The 18,175-nt window shown below is 37.6% G+C and overlaps 1 protein-coding gene across 2 annotated transcripts in view; it reads left to right on the top strand.

The window, feature by feature from the left end:
• RNF150 (ring finger protein 150) overlaps positions 1-18,175 on the top strand; it is a 274,961-nt gene that overhangs the window by 149,057 nt on the left and 107,729 nt on the right. For both annotated transcript variants that reach the window (XM_063705557.1, XM_019024916.4), the window contains one exon: positions 14,888-15,138. In XM_063705557.1, the coding sequence (XP_063561627.1) occupies positions 14,888-15,138 (251 nt within the window). The remainder of the gene's footprint in view (positions 1-14,887; positions 15,139-18,175) is intronic.

The following is an 18,175-nucleotide window of genomic DNA, read 5'->3' as shown; positions in this document are numbered from 1 at the left end:
GATATTTCAAGGAGTGTTTCAAGGTCTTAATTTCTTATCAGTTCATTGTTATTTTAATAAAATGGCATGGATCACCAGGGACATGTTTTCTGACTGGTTTCACTGATTGTTCCAGTGACCCATGCTCACTACAGAGAAGCTGGACAGGATGAGGACCTGCAAGGTTTTGTTAGTCCCTAACCATTGTTCTGCTCATCCTCCAGCTGAAAAATTCTCACCAAAAAAAAAAAAAGTTTGTGCTACATACTTCATTAATTCAGCCATGACCAGTGCTAGATCAAAGAAGAATAAATATGAAAACACTTTCTTGAACAGCAGACTAGCAGCAGTGAACAGAGGTGTGGGTGTGGAAGGTTTTCAAGAGGATGAAGGATGCCATATATACAATTACCAATGCTTGGAACACAGTAACTACAGATACATTTGTGCATGCCTGGCTCAACCTCTGGCCTAAAACTCTGTTCAGTGATGATGATGAATAAGGTGGTGACTTTGAAGGATTTCATATATCAGGTGAGAAAAAGATGATGTCTGACATCCTTACATATGCGAAAAATATCTTCAGAGTCCATCAGTAAATTGGAAGAAGTGGATATCAAAGAAGATTTTGCCATTGATGAGGCTCCTGCCGTATATTCGTTGACCAATGATGAAATAGCCAAAATGGTTCTGAATCAAGGTGATTGTAATAATAGTTATGGTGAAGATGATGTTAACACTACACTACATCTATAGGCACTAAAGTGCCTATAGATAACATGGTGAAAAACATGTGATGGGCTTTTTGAAGGAGTAAGGACTAGAGCAGCATGCATTCATAACAAGATGAAATCATGTTTGTTTATGAAAATCAATGAGAGCATTCTAAGACAAAAAACATTGTTAATGAGGCTGAAGACTCTGGAGGAAACATTTTAAAAAGACTTCGAGCAGAACACTTCCTCAACCTTAGAAAACCTACTTCCTGGTTCCTCAACTACTTGTGATATTCTGTCTCACCTTAAAAAATCAAATACAATGCACTATAACCTTTTAAACAAAACACAACATCACAGGTGGAGACCAAAGTCCTGCTTTTGTTTGTTGCTGCTATTTAACAGCTGATACAGGCACCTGGTGATGCTGCTTAGTTACCCCAAACACATTATTTTTTCTCTGTATCGATGGTATGTCGTGTTTTTTATTGTGAAGTACCTATGTGTGAATAAGTATTAAAAAATTATTGCTTTTTGGTAGCATATAAATTCTAAGTCAGGAATGATGGTGGTGCCAAACAACCACAGGTTGTCCAAGTGAGTGGCCTAGATAGTGACACCTTTGCTTTCTGATAGTTCAGTGTACACAAATTTTATTTCATGCAAAAAGTTAATAAAAGTATTATGTAAAATTACGTTCAGACTATTTGTATAAAGTGGATATGAAACATAAATGAATTTTGAGTTTATACTTGGGTTCTATCGCCAAGATGTCTCATTATGTATATGCAAATCTTTCAAAATCTGAAAAATTCCAAAATCTGAAACACTTCTGGTCCCAATCATGTCAAATAAGGATACTCAACCTGTAGTTGGTCTTTTAACTTGACCTTAATGCTTGTTGAATTTATAGTACACGTCATCTTACTATAGGGAAAACTATATGGGGATTTCCAGCTTCTAGAAACCAAAATAGTAAATTTTAATTAGCCTTAAAAACAGGGATTTTCCAATCTGAGCCTTTAATAAAGGAATCTCTCACTTCTACTTTCAAAGACTGCTGAAGACAAGTTGTTGAATACTTACACATAGAAATTATTAAGCAAGTAAAAGTAATGAGACAGTTGGTAATTATACAGTAAATTGGGAATTTCCAGATAACTTCTGCCAAACAAATAACCAAAAATTTTTGAGAAGAGGTATGTATTAGTCTGTTCTCATGCTCTATAAAGAACTGCCTGAGACTGGTAATTTATAAAGGAAAGACATTTAATTGACTCAGTTCCATAGGGCTGGGGAGGCCTCAGGAAACTTACAATCATGCGGAAGGGGAAGCAAACACATTCTTCACATGGCAGCAGGAAGAAGAATGAGAGCTGAGCAAAGGGGGAAGCCCCTTTAAAAGCATCAGATCTCATAAGAACTTGCTATCACAAGAATAGTGTGGGGGAAACTGCCCACATGATTCAACTACCTCCCACCCAGCTCCTCCCACTACACATGGGGATTATGGGAACTATAATTCAAGATGAGATCTGGGGGCAGGGGGACACAGCCAAACCATATCCAGGTGCTTCATCTATATTTTCCCATTCCAATGGTACAGAATAGTGTATCATAAATATCTAGAAGTTCATTAGATCCATGATACTGTGATTGTTTTTTAATTGTAATTCTAGGTTCTTGCCATGTATTGTTAAAAATAGCCTAAAGGGGATCGGGCATGGTGGCTTATGCCTATAATCCCAGCACTTTGAGAGGCCAAGACAAGCAGATCACCTGAGGTCAGGAATTTGAGACCAGCATGGCCAACATAGTGAAACCCCATCCTCCCTAAAAATACAAAAATTAGCTGGGCATGGTGGCACAAGCCTGTAGTCCCAGCTCCCCGGAAGGCTAAGACAGGAGAATCACTTGAACCCAGGAGGCAGAAGTTGCAGTGACCCAAGATCGTGCCACTGCACTTCAGCCTGGGTGACAAAGCGAGACTCCGTCAAAAAAAAGAAAAAAAATGAAATAGCCTTAAGGGGATTCATTGTGATTTTTCCCAGTAGTTCAAAGCAAAATAAAACACAATTGCATGTTTTCTTTTATTATGTGACTTTCAGACTAAAAATTACACAATTTTTATTTTTCACTACCTTAAGAGAGTAATATGAATTGAACCATTAATTGCTAACCCAGTTATTCATTTTTTACTTTGAAGATTGATTTTGCATTCATCGGCCTTCGAGTTTCCGTTCATTGACCAAAACAGGTGGAAAGTTTACCTTTTAACGTTGCAGAAATGGCAACTTGCCCAGTTTGGGCTTCATGGTCCCCAGCTGTTTTCAGAGGTCCCTACAATATCCAGGTGCTCTCAGTTGTCCATAAGCTCATCCTTGTCCCTGGACCCCAGTGGAAGCCAAGGTTAGTGTGCTCCTTCCCACTCTACCTCCTTTGGTCTAAATACAGGTTTCATACTATCTAGAATGCTCTAAGTATTTATTTGATAAATGTTGATGATGATGATAATAACTGTTAATACTTACTGAATGTAATGTGTGTTCTAGGTTCTTTGTGTGCATTCTTTCATTTAATCCTTACTCAGCCCTTTTGTTTTGGTATATTTCATATGAGAGTATGAAAATAATGAACCTGAAGCTTCAAGGTTTAATAAGTCTTCCAAAGTCACCCAGCTAGAAGTTATGGTAAATGATTCTGCTATTTAATTTCATTTATGATATTATTATCAAGATTGAAATGCTGGGAAATTTTGGTCTCTCATAGTCTCCTATACTGTGATTGCACTAGTCTGCTCCTTAATGAGACTTACATGTACAGTTTAACCTTGAACAACAAAGGTTTGGTCTGTTTACATGCAGATTTTTTCCAGTCAAATACAGATTGAAAATAGAGTATTCCTGAGGTGTGAAACCTGCATATACAGAGAGGCTACTTTTTGTATACACAGGTTCCTCAGGGCCAATTGCGGGCCTACTGAGTATGGGCAGATTTTGGTATATGTGGGGGTCCTGGAAGCAATTCCTTGCATACACCAAAGAACGACTATATATTGTTTTTTGTCCAGCAAAAATTAGAATTTAAAATATTTTATATATAAGCAGAAAGTTATTTAAGCATTATTATTTGCTCTAATAGAAACTGACTTTAATGAAAATGGAATTATTGTAAAATCAATTTAGTATTCTATGATTTGTTTCATTTCAGCCTGGACTCTATCATATTATTTTTAGCCATTTGAAATGCTCGCAGAACTAGCAGTAAGTTATTTTTTAAGACTGATTTACTGAATATTTTCTAAGAAAATCCTACAGGTGAATCTCTAAATACAATGCCTTATTCTATATTCGTCACTCCCCATACAGTTATCACAAATTCATAAATAATTCTGTATTCATCACTCAATAATGTAATAAGTCAACATTCAATAATTCTTATTCTACATTCATCACTCACCCTACAGTTACCACAGATTCATAAATAATTCTATACAGTTGTAGAATAGGAATGTCTACAAACTTTCAAAAAAGTATGAGTCATTGATCACCTCAAGTATAGCTGAGGAATTGACATCAGTGAGATAATTGTTACTAGAGCCATTCTAAGGAAAGTAAAATTGGCTATTGTTAACATCTCCTTTAAATATGTTTTTAAATTCCATAACAGTTAGCTCTAACTGTAATGACAAATCTACACTGAGAGGATCTGTTGTGAAATTACAGTGCACTTCAGGAACATCAGCATTTGACATATTTCAAGTTGGCAGCAGAGTCTTGGGGGAGCACAGATTAACCAGTGTTCATTAAGCAACTTAGATGAGCCTTACATATTTTGAGCTTGCAGGTCTTCTGGAGAAATCAAGTCAATTGATTGGCTCTACAGGTTATCAATTTGGTTCCTGAATGATACATTTTCAAACTCCTAAATTGCTCCTATCAATTTAAGTTTTTATCTCTTGGGAACTATTTTTATTGTTCAGACTAAGATTGTCTTCCAGATAGCACACTCCCCATCTTCAACAAGTATGGTAATACCATGAGTTTCAGGAAAGATACATATTTCAGGATAGTACTAACTTCTCCCTAGGGTAGAAAAGCGGATAGAACATACTTTGGAGCCATATGGAATGACTGCTTATTCATGGTCTAGGATGACTTTGGAATCGTATGTGCAAGGCAGATAGCAATAATTTAGTGTAATATGGATATTCTTTTCTGAAATGTATGAAAACGCTAATGGCGAATTCGAATGTGAATTCAAATAAGTTGATTGAAGTAAAATTAAATTATAGACCACCTAAGAAATTACATGGGAGTATATGAGAGGTTCAGTGACTCTGATTGGGAATTCAGAAGACCTGGATTCATTTTTGTGTGTGTCACTACCTGGTTATACAATATGGACGTAAAGTGCAGAAAATTCAAACCAAACCACTTTAAGCAAAATAACTGCAAAACCCAAAGGTAGACTGACTTCAGATGTGGCTTGATCAAGGCTCAAATCATGTCATCAGGTTATTTATGGCTCTCCTCTTTCATTGCCAGCTCTCTTCTTAGAATTTTCGTCTCATAGATTGAAAGTGACTCTCACAACCACAGATGCTCCAGTTTAAGACCAAAAGAAGGCCTTTGCTTCATTATAACTCACATAAAATTCTTATGTGCCCTGCCCCTACCTGAGCAGTAGTGACTGTGACAGGTGAGGGAATCATACTGATTGGATTAGGTCATTATAGTAGAGGGAAATTGGACTGAATTGTAACAAGAGAAGGAGGCACAGATGCAGGCTGATTTGTGTATTTGGCAGTGGTAAGACAACAGTAATGGTACTAATAAAAGTTAACATCTACTTAGTGGGTTCTGTATGGAAAGCCCTGTGCCAAATAATCCATTGTGAATTATCTCATTTAATAATAGGACAGGATATTTGCCTCTTGTGGGTATTTTTTCTCAGCGACTTCTGTGGTAACATCACTGATTTAGAATGTGGGTGGGAGGGGGTGTGGGAGGTTCCCGGAGAGACATAAAGGTATGAGGTCATCATTTGGACAAAGGGGGAGTGAGTCCAAAATAGAGGAAAGCAGGGTGATAGCAGGTGTTCAACTGAGGATAGTGATCATAAATTTCAAGTGAAAAAAAAGGTGACTTGTGAGATTTCCCTCTTAGCAATGTTCACATGAAGAGGTGGAAGCATAGAAAAAGCAAATTTTGTAGGGCAGGTTCTATGGAGAAATAGAAGTGCAGGGGAGCTAAGGGTATTTTAAGAAGAGTTTATAATGGTGGATCATGGAATGTGGGCTGGTAGGGAGAGAAGGGAGGCCAGGAGAGGGTTGATGGATAGAAAGTAGAGGGGAGTAATGGGGTGGGCATGACTGAGCAAAGAGATCTGGAAGAAGAGGAAATGGCACCGGAAAGTGACATCTTTGAAGTCAGCATTCCAGAGGTGGTGCACTTTCTAGTGCTGACGAGGTCCAGGATACAACAGTGGGAACGTGTGTCTAGGGAGCAATGGAGGCAAAGGTCAACAGGGAGGAAAGGAGCAAGCAATGGACAGGCTTGAGTACTGGCTGGGTCATCCTCACAAACACTGAGATTCTGATTTGAGGAGGATGAATATTGTGAGCTAGGAGTTAAATGAGGGAAAGAGGAGATAACAGGAGGTTGGCAGGTGGTGGCAAGGAGAGAGGGGACAAGGTTGTAACTCCAAGTGAAAAGAATCTCAAAAGATGAGTGGCTTCTGAAGGAGGATGTGATGGGGCTAGAAGTAATGATCTGGAGATACAAGATAGAGCACACTTAGCAAACCATCTTCTGGTGCTGAGGCATGTGGAATGAATGTGGCTTAATAAAAATTAATTTAAAAAATTATTTCCTTCACCATAATGCAGAGAAATCAGTGTCTTCATAGGAAAGCCGAACCAATCAAAGCAAGAAGGTTAAGGATCAAGGAACTGAAGGGATTATTCTAACACCAGGGCTGTTAGGGAATTTGTTAACCAGAGGCTTAAATTTCTAAGAGTCACATAGGAAGGGTTTGAAAAAGGAAATTACGTTGGATTCGATGATCGAATGAGGATCTGAGTGAGAACTCATGACATAGAAGGCCGGAACTTCAGCAATGCCTCAGGCAAAAGGTACATGGGGTCATCTGAGAGGAGGGTGAGAAGCCAGTAATACTGCAGAGAGCCTGCCCTCATGGGAAGCCTCATTGGTTGTTTCTTGGTGCTTGGGGCTGTCTAAACATACTCAACTCTGTTCTGGATCTTCTGGAGGAACAAGACTAAGACCTCCACCATGGTTTTCCCCAGAAAATAGGATCAGGCAGAGAAACTGGTTCTATCAGGGGAACATGAGCTCATTAGGAAGTTATCAAGACAACAGAGGAATCCCACCATTATTAAAGATAGTACCAAATGAGTAGATACCACCTGAGAAAGAATGGTTTAAAAATGGACCATAAATATTAAGGGAAGATTCTATGCAGCAGGAACTAGAAGTTGTTTTATAAAACACATACACACACAATGGGAAATATTTAGTGTGAAAAATACAATACAGTCTTGCCTCCGTCTTCCCTGGGGATTGGTTCCAGGACCACCTGCAGATACCTGCACAAACTCAAAATCTGCACAAACTCACCTCCCACGGTCAGCTCTGCAGAATCCCCAAAAAGCTGCCTTTCGTATAGCTAGGTTTCAAATCCTGCAAATACTGTATTTTATCTTTTTGTTTTTCTGAGACAAGGTCTTGCTCTGTCACTCAGCCTGGAGCACAGTGGCACAATCATGGCTCATTGTGGGCTCCTCGACCTACCAGGCTCAAGTCATCCTCCCACCTCAGCCTCCCAAGTAGCTGGAACTACAGGAGCATGCCACCACACCCAGCTAATTTTTGTATTTTTTGTAGAGGCAGGGTTTCGCCATGTTGTCCAGGCTGGTCTCGAACTCCTGAACTGAAGCAATCCTCCTGCCTTGGCCTCCCAAAGTGCTGAGATTACAGGTGTGAGACCCCATGCCCAGCCTCAAATCCTGCATTTTTTATTCACATTTGGTTGCAGATCAAAGGGCCAATTATATCATCGAAAAAAATCCATGTATTAGTGGACCCATGCAGTTCAAGCCTGTGTTGATGAAGGGTCACCTGTAGTTTAAACAAAGAGCACTAAAATATGAGATAAAATATAAATGGATACAATAAAGACAAATTTATGAGCTGGAAGATCAGCTTCAAAAATTATAAGTCACTCACAATGAATGAAGAGATATTGTAAAGACACAATGCAATACCTTTGTACACCTCTCAGGATGGCTAAAATAAAATAGTGATAATACCAAGTCTTACCAGGATACTAAGAAACTGAATCATTCATACATTGCTGGTGGGAGTGTAAAATGATACAGCCACTCTGGAAAACAGTTTGCCCGTTTCTTAGAACACCAAATGTTCAACTACCGTACAAGCTAGCAGTTATACTCCTTTGCATTCATCCCAGAGATATGAACATTTATATTCATCCAAAAACTAATGTTCATAGCAGCTTTATTTGTAATGTCCAAAAACTGGCAATAATCCATATGTCCATCAATTGGCGAATAATTAAACTGTGGCGTACCACATTCTCTACCATGGAATTATACTCAGAAATCAAAAGGAATGAATTACTGATACATGCTTGTTTGGATAAGGACATTATGCTGAATGAGAAAAAGCCAATCTAGAGGATCACATACCATATGATTCCGTTTATGTAACATTCTAGAACTGACAAAATTAATATGGAGAATATACAAGGCTTAGGGAAGGGAAAGCAGAGAGTGAGGGGATTTCTTATTGATGGTGGAATATGTCAGTGTCTTAATTGTGTTAGTGGTTATATGACTCTATATATGTGATAAAATTTCATAGAATTAAACACAGAGACATTTAAAAATTTTGTACATGCAAAAACTGGTGAAATCCAAATAAATTCCATAATTTACTTAATTATATTTTGCCAATTTCCTGTTTTGATAATGCACTATAATTATATAAGATGACACCATCAGAGGAAGCTGGGAGGTTGGTTCATAGGACCTCCGTGTACTGTTTTTACCTCTTCTTTTTGTTTTTTTGTTTTTTTTTGTTTTTTAAACAGAGTCTCACTTTGTCACCCAGGCTAGAGTGCAGTGGTGCGATCTTGGCTCACTGCAACCTCTGCCTCCCAGGTTCAAGCAGTTCTCCTGCCTCAGCCTCCCAAGTAGCTGGGATTACAGGCACACGCCACCATCCCCGTCTAATTTTTGTATTTTTAGTAGAGACAGAATTTCACCATGTTGGTCAAGCTGGTCTTTAACTCCTGACCTCAGGTGATCCGCCCACCTCGGCCTCCCAAAGTGCTGGGATTACAGGCATGAGCCACCATGCCCGGCATGTTTATACCACTTGTTATTAGTCTATAATTATTTCAAAATACAGTTTTTTTTTCAAATGAGAGGGGTATAAGAAATATGGAGGAAGAAAAGGAGGTGCTACCCCAACAGGATAATAGGAATCACAGGAGAGAAAAAATTTAGGAGGAAATACTGTAATAAAATATGAAGAAAAATGTTTCAGAATTAAAGATAAAATGAAATACCTCAGATTGAAAATGTACATGTATTACAAATATAACTGAGTTCTCTCATAAACAGACATTCTGATATTGTCAAGACATTGTGAATTATCAATTCTTAGTAAAAGTAAGTAAACCGCAGATTACTTACTTATTTTACTGCTGTTGAATAATTTATTTCTTTCCAGTTTTTTCACATTTTTCCTAGCTTTACTGATGTATAATTGACAACATTAAATTGTATATATTTAAGTATTCTCATCACTTACTTGATGGTAGGGAGGTACAGTCTGCATTTGTCAGTATGGATTCCCTTCTGTAACTTCTGAGAAGAGTCCTGAATGGTTTTCTAATTTTAATAACATAATTATCACATGTACCCTAAAACTTAAAGTATAATAAAAAAAAAATAAAAAAAAAATTATCTTGTATTTTATACATGGTCATGTGATACCCCAAATAATGATAGTGTGCTCTTCTTTCCAAGACTTAGCATCCAATTTCTTTGTCTCTTGCACCAAGTATAACTTCTTACAATGTTGGCTCATCCTGTCTTATTCATGATTTTAACTGAAAAACTTCCAGTGCTTTCCCCCCATTTAATGGAATATTTCTTAATGATACTTATTATCACATTAAAGAAATTTCCTTTTATTACTCATAAAAAGAATCAGGAATGAGTTCAGTCCTCAACAGATGGGTTCCTTCTCTATGAAGCTGGCTGCTCATGTCTCTCCATCTGAAGTCAAAAGGAAGGGAGAGAAGGGACCTGGAGAGCACACACTCAGTTCTTTTGTGGATAAGTTCCTGGAGTGGCGAGTATCATCTGTACTCACACCTAGATGACCAAATACTAATCACACACCACACCCAGCTGCAGGGGAGCCTTTTCACTGGACAGCCTATGCCTAGCTAAAACATTCATACTGTAGAAGGAAGAAAGGCCCAATATTGGAGGACAACTAGCTATGTAATATAATTGTATGCCTTATTCCTTTAATTTGTTAATGTACTAAAATGTACTAATATATTTTCTAATATTAAATCATCTTCACATTCCTAGGATAAATCCCACTTGGTCATGAAGTTTTTTAACTGTATTATTGGATTCTGTTTGTGAGTACTGTATTTAGGATTTTTACATCTGTGTTTATTAAAAATATACTTGTTGATGCAAAAAGTAGTAATTACACTTTACATTTATATGGTATTTTGCAGTTTTTAAAATAATTTCATACACATTCCTCCTGAGAATAAATGATCAACAAGAGAGGACTGTAGTTTTGAAAAAGTAGATATTAAGTGTACAAATAGAAAATATCTACAAATGGGACAATATAAGTTTTTTTTGTCACCTGAGGACTATAGTTTTGAAAAAGTTGATATTAAGTGTACAAATAGAAAATATCTACAAATGGGACAATATAAGTTTTTTTTTTTTTGTCACCTAAGTTCTAGAGGGCCAACAGTGAGACTGAGATTGAAGTAAAGATTAGTGTAGAGAAAAGAATACAGGAGGTTGAAAAAGGATTTTTGATCAAATGAACCCAGGGAGAGATGCTGTCACTCTCCAGGGTCCCGGGGAAGAATGGGATTACAGGCTTTGTGAAATGTCTAGCACTGTACTGCTATTCTAGATATTTTATTAATACAATGTCTAAACAACCTGGTTTGAATTTACAAGTAAAGTTTTCCTAGTTATTAAACAATATTTGGCTTTGTGAACTTCTGTTTTGATTCCTTATTAATCTGCATATACCAAATTAGATCCTGGCAATGGAGCACTCTCAAGGGAAAAGGAAGCACTAAAAATACAGGATGCTCCTCTGCTGTCGTCTGGCAGCCAGGTCATATGTGTCCTGGTCACACATTTTCTCCCTGACTGTAGAGCTTTTCCAGAGCACACAATAATTACATAATAGCAACTTCTCACCACTCAAATATAAAGTGCCTTTGGGAGGAAAATAGATAGTAGGCTGATATAATTTTGCAAAAAGAGGCACTCTGTGTCACAGTAAATAGAATTGCCCAAATAGCCGGACCTCCTTGTGGGTTTTCCCATACCAAATATGCTATTTGTTAACTTCTTTTCCCTGAGCCTTGGAATGTCATAGATGCGTAGTAGCTACTTAAGGCAGCATTGAACTCTCAGATCACTGTGCTGGGCTTGCACCACTCCCCCTAGCCCCACCCCTTTTTCTCCTTCCCTGCCTCACACACACCCACAGAAGCAAAGCATATCCTAGTATACTTGGGAGAACCTGCTGGCTTCTCCCTGACACTGTAGCTGCAGATTCCAAAATGAAGCAAAGATCAGGGAATTTGATACTCATATCAGTGCACATGCCTCAGTTGAACAATATAGATCCTGGAGGAGCATTTTGCCCTGGATTTTGTGCATTCATCAGAATAAGATAATTGATCCAAATCCACTTTGCTTTATGTCTTTTTTTGGACACCCTAGATACCTAAATTCTTAGTGACTGTTTCTATTAGGATAAATACATATCCCTAGTATCACTTTTCACCATGCGCAATAGACTAAAGCACACCAGAGTAATCTCCCAAAGTCTCATCTGTTTTTACCATGATGAACTCTAGAAATGTATTATGAATACTGAAAATGAATAAGGTTAAAGCTCAGATGAACAGGCCCTCCCCACTGCCATTTGCACTGTTTGTCTTTCTGAGTGGATGTTATATGTCATGAGGGCACAACAGTGGCACAGACAACACAAGTGGTGTAACTAAGCACTGAAGTTTAAAATAAATGCTTTAAAATAGTTAATTATACTTTGCCCTACAGGAAGAGAAAATGTTTTCTGAAGTCCCTGAAAATGGATGATGAGTAGTTTAAAGCCTTGTGGAGATCCAAAATTTGGTTGCCTATTTTTAAAATGCTGAACTGGGATTTAAAACAAGCTGTCCAGGTCCAGAAGCCAACTCTGTTAGACTCTAGTTTCTTAAGTATAAGTAATTTAGGAATATTGTATGGGTGGGGGGGCGGGGATAGTGAAGGAAGAGTTAGGCTACCAGATAGTAAATATGTTAAAAGCTATACAACTAAAACAGCCTGTTACAGGTTCAGCAAAAGATAGGTCAACCTCACAACAAGAGCAAAAAGTGCAAAATTGACCCAAATATATCTGATAATTTAGGGGAAAAAATTGCATCCTAATCTTCCTTCTTTCTGCTTATCACATTGTAAGAATTCAATAAATATTGTTATTAAATCGAAGATTGCTCAAGATTTAAATGTAAAAAGTAAAGCTGTAAGGTTTTGAGAAGCTATTTTAGATGAGTATTTCTATAATCTTGGGTGGAAAATAGTTTCTAAATAGTTCTAAAGAGTATCAAAACTGGAAGCCATAGAGGAATATATTAGTGAAATCTGACTACTAAAAAATGTAAGTCTGGGCATGGTGACTCAGGCCTGTTATCCCAGCACTTGGGGAGGCCAAGGCAGGTGGATCACTTGAGGGTCAGGAGTTCAAGACGAGCCTGGCCAATATGGCGAAACTCTGTCTCTACTAAAAAGACAAAAATTAGCAAGGCATGATGGCGCATGCCTGTAGTCCCAGCTACTTGGGAGGCTGAGGCCTCTAAAAATTGCTTGAATCTGGAAGGCAGAGGTTGCAGTGAACCGAGATCATGCTACTGCACTCCAGCCTGGGCAACAGAGCAAGACTCTGTCTCAAAAAAAAAAAAATGTAAAACTTGTGCATTTCTGAACATCCAAAGCCTCATAAATAACCCCAAGATCCCATCCCCCCCAAAAAAAAAATGTACTTCTAGAGCTTTAAGTAAACATGCCAAAATAATATAAATCAGGGAATAAATGAAATGAAAAATTATTATTCTACCATTACTTCAGTAACTCTAAATAGCTGCAGCACCAGGATGAGCCTCACTAGGCCAGATTAGTCCAGTATACAAAGAAGATCATGTTTCTTTAGAGACAAAACCAGCCAGCAGCCTTAATCCCCCCCACAACCTCAGACCACATGCAGCCATTAACCAAAGTAAAAATGAAAAGAAAAGGCACGTCAAAATTGCCAGTAAATTCTTCAGAGTTGAAAATCGAGCCACCAGTTTCAGTTATTCCCAGAAATAACAGCCAAACCCACGCTATGGCTTTATGATTTTACAATTGGATTTGCAAAATTTCAGAAATTTTTAAAATATATAATTGATGTAGCATACACAGACACTTTAATATGTAGTTTTAAAGTAGTTGTTCAGCCTAAGTGAAACACCATCAAGGAATTTAAGGTTGAAAACCTGCACAGAGATCAAGGTCAAAGGAAAGCCCTAAGTAACATTCTAAGAAACTTGCAACAGCCTGAGCAAATGTAACCTGGTAGTTCCATCTAACTGACCACAACATGTGAATACAGCCAGCGTTAAGCGGCTGTAGTGGAGTTTAATTTTGCCCTGAATCTACAACATCCCTGTTGCAAATTTCCTCCCTTTAATTTGTAGTCACTCTAGGTAATGGGATATTTCCATGTGGATGCGAGGCCTCTGTGCCCTAATCATCTTGCATCTTTCTCCCTGGATTTGAATTGGGGTGATTCCTGCAAACATACCCTAATGAAATTAATATAAATATTAATATTAATTAATATTAATATTTGAATCTGGTATGATATTACTGAAGAACTCCTTGTAGGGGCCCCAGAACTCCTCACCAAGAGGCTTCACTTCACACAGTGTCATGATGCGTAAGGACAATGACCCATATATATAAAAGTGGCCCAAGAAAAAATGGTACTTTTGCTCCAAGCTGTCTAATAACTGGAACAGCCGTGGTGGGAGTATCTAAGAGTGGAAGTGAAACAATCCTGGAATTATCTGTACTGCTTCCATCTTCTCCTTGCTTGGTATGTGCCTTGTGGTTCAATGGAAACATTGCACCATACTTCTGTTTGCCTGGTACATGGTTCAGTGGAAACATGCTGTTTCCATTGAATTAGGTAAAATAAGCAGAAAATAGTTCTGGGACCATAATTTCATGTTGGCAAATCATATTAGAGCTTCTTAAGAAATGTTCTTTTTTGGTTGCTTGAGTACTCACTATAGGAGAAAATTGCCTTGGAAATAATATAGAGAGATCTATAGTTGAATATTCATAGTGTTTGTGTGGGGGAGAGAGAGCTCTCAGGTGGCATAAGACAGGACATTTTACCCTTTTGTCATGGAATGCAAAGTCCCATTCCCTTCCTCAGGGGATCTATGGAATGCAACATAGAACTGTAAACTGGGCTGGTTGGGAAGGGTCCACCTTTACCAGACCTGGAGTCAATGCTTTGGAGAGTTGAAAAGGGCATCGCAAGATTATGACTTCACTGGTACTAAAATCATGAATGCATATTAGGTTCTTTTTTCACATATAAAACAGCAGCTGAAGAAAGCTAGGTAGCTGAAGAAAGAGAAAATTTGACTTGGTTTCTAAGTATTAGGTCTTCTTAGCCCAGCACAGAATTCTCAAAAGTACTGTCCTTATTTGGTTTCGTGTTACTGTGTCCACGCATCTCACTGGGATCCCCCACATCTTATCCCCTAACCTTTATTGCCCCTTCCTTCCCCTCTCACCACAGGTGTAGAAGACATCGTGGCCATAATGATTCCTGAGCCAAAAGGGAAGGAGATAGTAAGCCTGCTGGAAAGAAACATCACCGTGACAATGTACATCACCATCGGAACCCGGAACTTGCAGAAATATGTGAGCCGCACTTCGGTTGTGTTTGTCTCCATCTCCTTCATTGTCCTGATGATCATTTCCCTCGCATGGCTCGTCTTTTATTACATCCAGAGGTTTCGATATGCAAATGCCAGGGATAGGAACCAGGTGAGTAGCAAAAAGTTAAAAAACTTTTAAAAATTGTTACAAAAATGTTATTAAACATCTTTGAACATGACAGAAAATACCAAGCCAAAACCAAAATATCCCCACTCAAGATAAACACTGTTAACATTTGCTGTATCATTTTTCAGATATTATCCAAATATATCTATTTTGATGTTTTACTGTATTTTTGTGTAAAATGGAGGTGATTTGTCCTACATTCCCATTGCTTATGTTTTTGACATTTGTTTATCCACATAATGAGGAGAACAAAAGGAAGTGCTAATAGTGTGAAGATAATTTGGAAAGAGCCAAGATTTTCTCCTTGTGAACAGAAGGAAAAAAAGGAGATCAAAACCAAAAGCTATTTTAAATAGCAATTAAACATATCATGTATACCCATGGTACAAAATGCAAAAAGTATCACATGGCGTATAATGAAAAGTAATTGCCTTCCCATGTGTGTCTCTCAGCTACCCAGTTCCTCTTCCTGGAATATCTTCCAGGGATATTCTATGCACTTATAAACACATATGCCCATATATTTAAAAAACAACAACAAATGATAGCACACTTAACTCAGTACACTTCTCTCTCACTTCATCTTGCAGATTAATTTACATCAATACATAAGCCAAGCTTCCTTCTCACTTCTAATGACTGCATAGCATTCCATTGTCTGTATGTGTCACGTCTATTTAACCAGCACCTATTAATGGACATGTTTTCTCTTCTTAACAGAACATGTACACATGACACTTAGTACATTTGTAAGTATATCTACAAGGTAAAATCCTGGAAGTTTAGTTGCCAGGGCAATGGCATATACATTTTAGACTATGATAGCTACTGCCACATTGTCTGCCAAAAAATGTTGAACCAATTTACACTTTAACAAACTATATATGAAAATTACTGTTTCCCCATATCCTTACCAAAAGAATATTATAACTTTTTTTTGTTGTTAGTGATTTGGTAAGTTAAAAATGGTACCACATTTTTCTTATTACAAGTAACGTTGAACATCTTTTCAAGTACAATAGAAAAAGTGAATATTTTTGGTGAAGTAACTACTTTTATTATTTGACTTCTTTTCAATTGAGTTGTCATTTTCTTATTAATGTGTGTAAACTCTTTATTAGTCAAGGAAATTAACCCTTTTTTGTAGGATAGGATTCACCTCACCACCCCTCAGCTTGTCATTGTCTTTTATTTTATCCATGGTCTTGCCATGCAGGAATTTTTGGTTTTTACAGAGCTACATTTATTATCTTTTTTTCTTGAGATGGAGTCTCGCTCACTCTGTCACCCAGGCTGGAGTCCAGTGGCAAAATCTTGGCTCATTGCAACCTTCACCTCCTGGGTTCAAGAGATTCTCATGCATTGGCCTCCCAAGTAGCTAGGATTACAGGCATACACCACCACACCTGGCTAATTTTTGTTTTTTCAGTAGAGGTGGGTTTTCACTATGTTGGCCAGGCTAGTCTCAAACTCCTGACCTCAAGTAATCTTCCCACCTCGGCCTCCCAAAATGCTGGGATTACAGGCATGAGCCACCACACCTGGTGTATTAATCTTTTGTAAAAAAATAAATTTTATTGTGTATAGTTGAAGTTTACAGTACAGTGTTTGGGGAGTCATACAGACAGTAAAATGGTTAATATAGTAAAGCAAATTGACATATCTATTGTCTCACATAGTTTTTTGATGACAAGAACAGGTAAAATCTACTTATTTAACAGAAATTTCTAATAGAATACAGTTTTTTAGCTGTAGTCATTTTACATTAGATCTCTAGACTTGCTCATCATACATTCTGCTACTTTGTATCCTTTGACCTAAATCTCCCCATTTTCTCTCCACTCCCCCACTCCAGTAACCACTCGTTCATTCTCTATCTCTGGACATTTGACCTTTCTTAAAAAATTATATTCCATATATAGGTGAGATCAGTATTTTTCTTTCTATGTCTGGCTGATTTCACTTAACATGATGTCCTCCAGGCCCATCTATGTTGTGGCAAATGTCAGGATATCCCTTGTTGAGAATAAACAATAATAATCCATTGTATGTGTGTATGTATATACATTTTCTTTATCCATTTGTCCTTCAGTGGACGCATGGACACTTAGGTTGCTTCCCTATCTTCGCTGTCGTGAATAATGTCACAATTAACATGGGGGTGCAGATATCTTTCCAAGGTGGTGGTTTTATCTCCCTTGGATATATACCCAGAAGAGGGATTGGTAAATCTTCAATGGTAGTTCTGTTTTTTATTTCTTTAGGAACCTCTGTACCGTTTTTCCTAATGGCTGTGCCCATCTACATTCCCACCAACAGTGTACTAGGATTCCTTTTTCTCCATACCCTCACCAACACTTGTTAGCTCTTGTTTTCTGGATGATAGACATCCTAACGGGTGTGAGGTGTGATCTCATAGTGGTTTTAGCATTTCCATTCCATAATAAGATTTTCTATAGACCAAGATTACTGAAAAGCATTCATGTTTTCACCCTCTACTTTTCAAATTTCTTTTTTCTCATTAGATCTTTTATCTGTAGATAACTTATTTCAGTGTAATGAATGAAGTAGAGAGCCGACATTTTTTTTCAGATGGCCTACCATTTTTATAACTGGCATTTGTTGAAAAATTAATCTCTCCCCCCCTCATATGCAGTATCCGCATTTAACATATATTAAATACCTATATGTACTTGCTTCTATTTCTGTGCTCTCTAAACCGCACCATGAATCTAGGTCTCTATTCATACTCCAGCACCATCTTGTTTTTAGTACTCTAGAATTATAATGTCTCACGGCTGTTCATGCTGTTTTCTTTATTGCTCTATTTTTACTCTTTTCATGTTTATTTTTGTATGAATTTAGAATCATTATATGAGTTTTTAAACTTATAGGATAATTTAGGGGAAATGTGTAACTTTATGATGTTTAATCTTCCCATTCAATGTAATAAGTTTTCCCCTTATTCAACTCTTCTTTTTATTCCCAGTAGCATTTTTCAGCATTTATTAATCTTGTA

The sequence above is a fragment of the Gorilla gorilla genome, chromosome 3 (genome assembly GCF_029281585.2).
Source record: "Gorilla gorilla gorilla isolate KB3781 chromosome 3, NHGRI_mGorGor1-v2.1_pri, whole genome shotgun sequence".
In the NCBI taxonomy this organism is placed as follows: Eukaryota; Metazoa; Chordata; class Mammalia; order Primates; family Hominidae; genus Gorilla; species Gorilla gorilla.
Note: the sequence above shows the minus strand (reverse complement) of the source record. Positions and strands in the feature narration are given on the sequence as shown.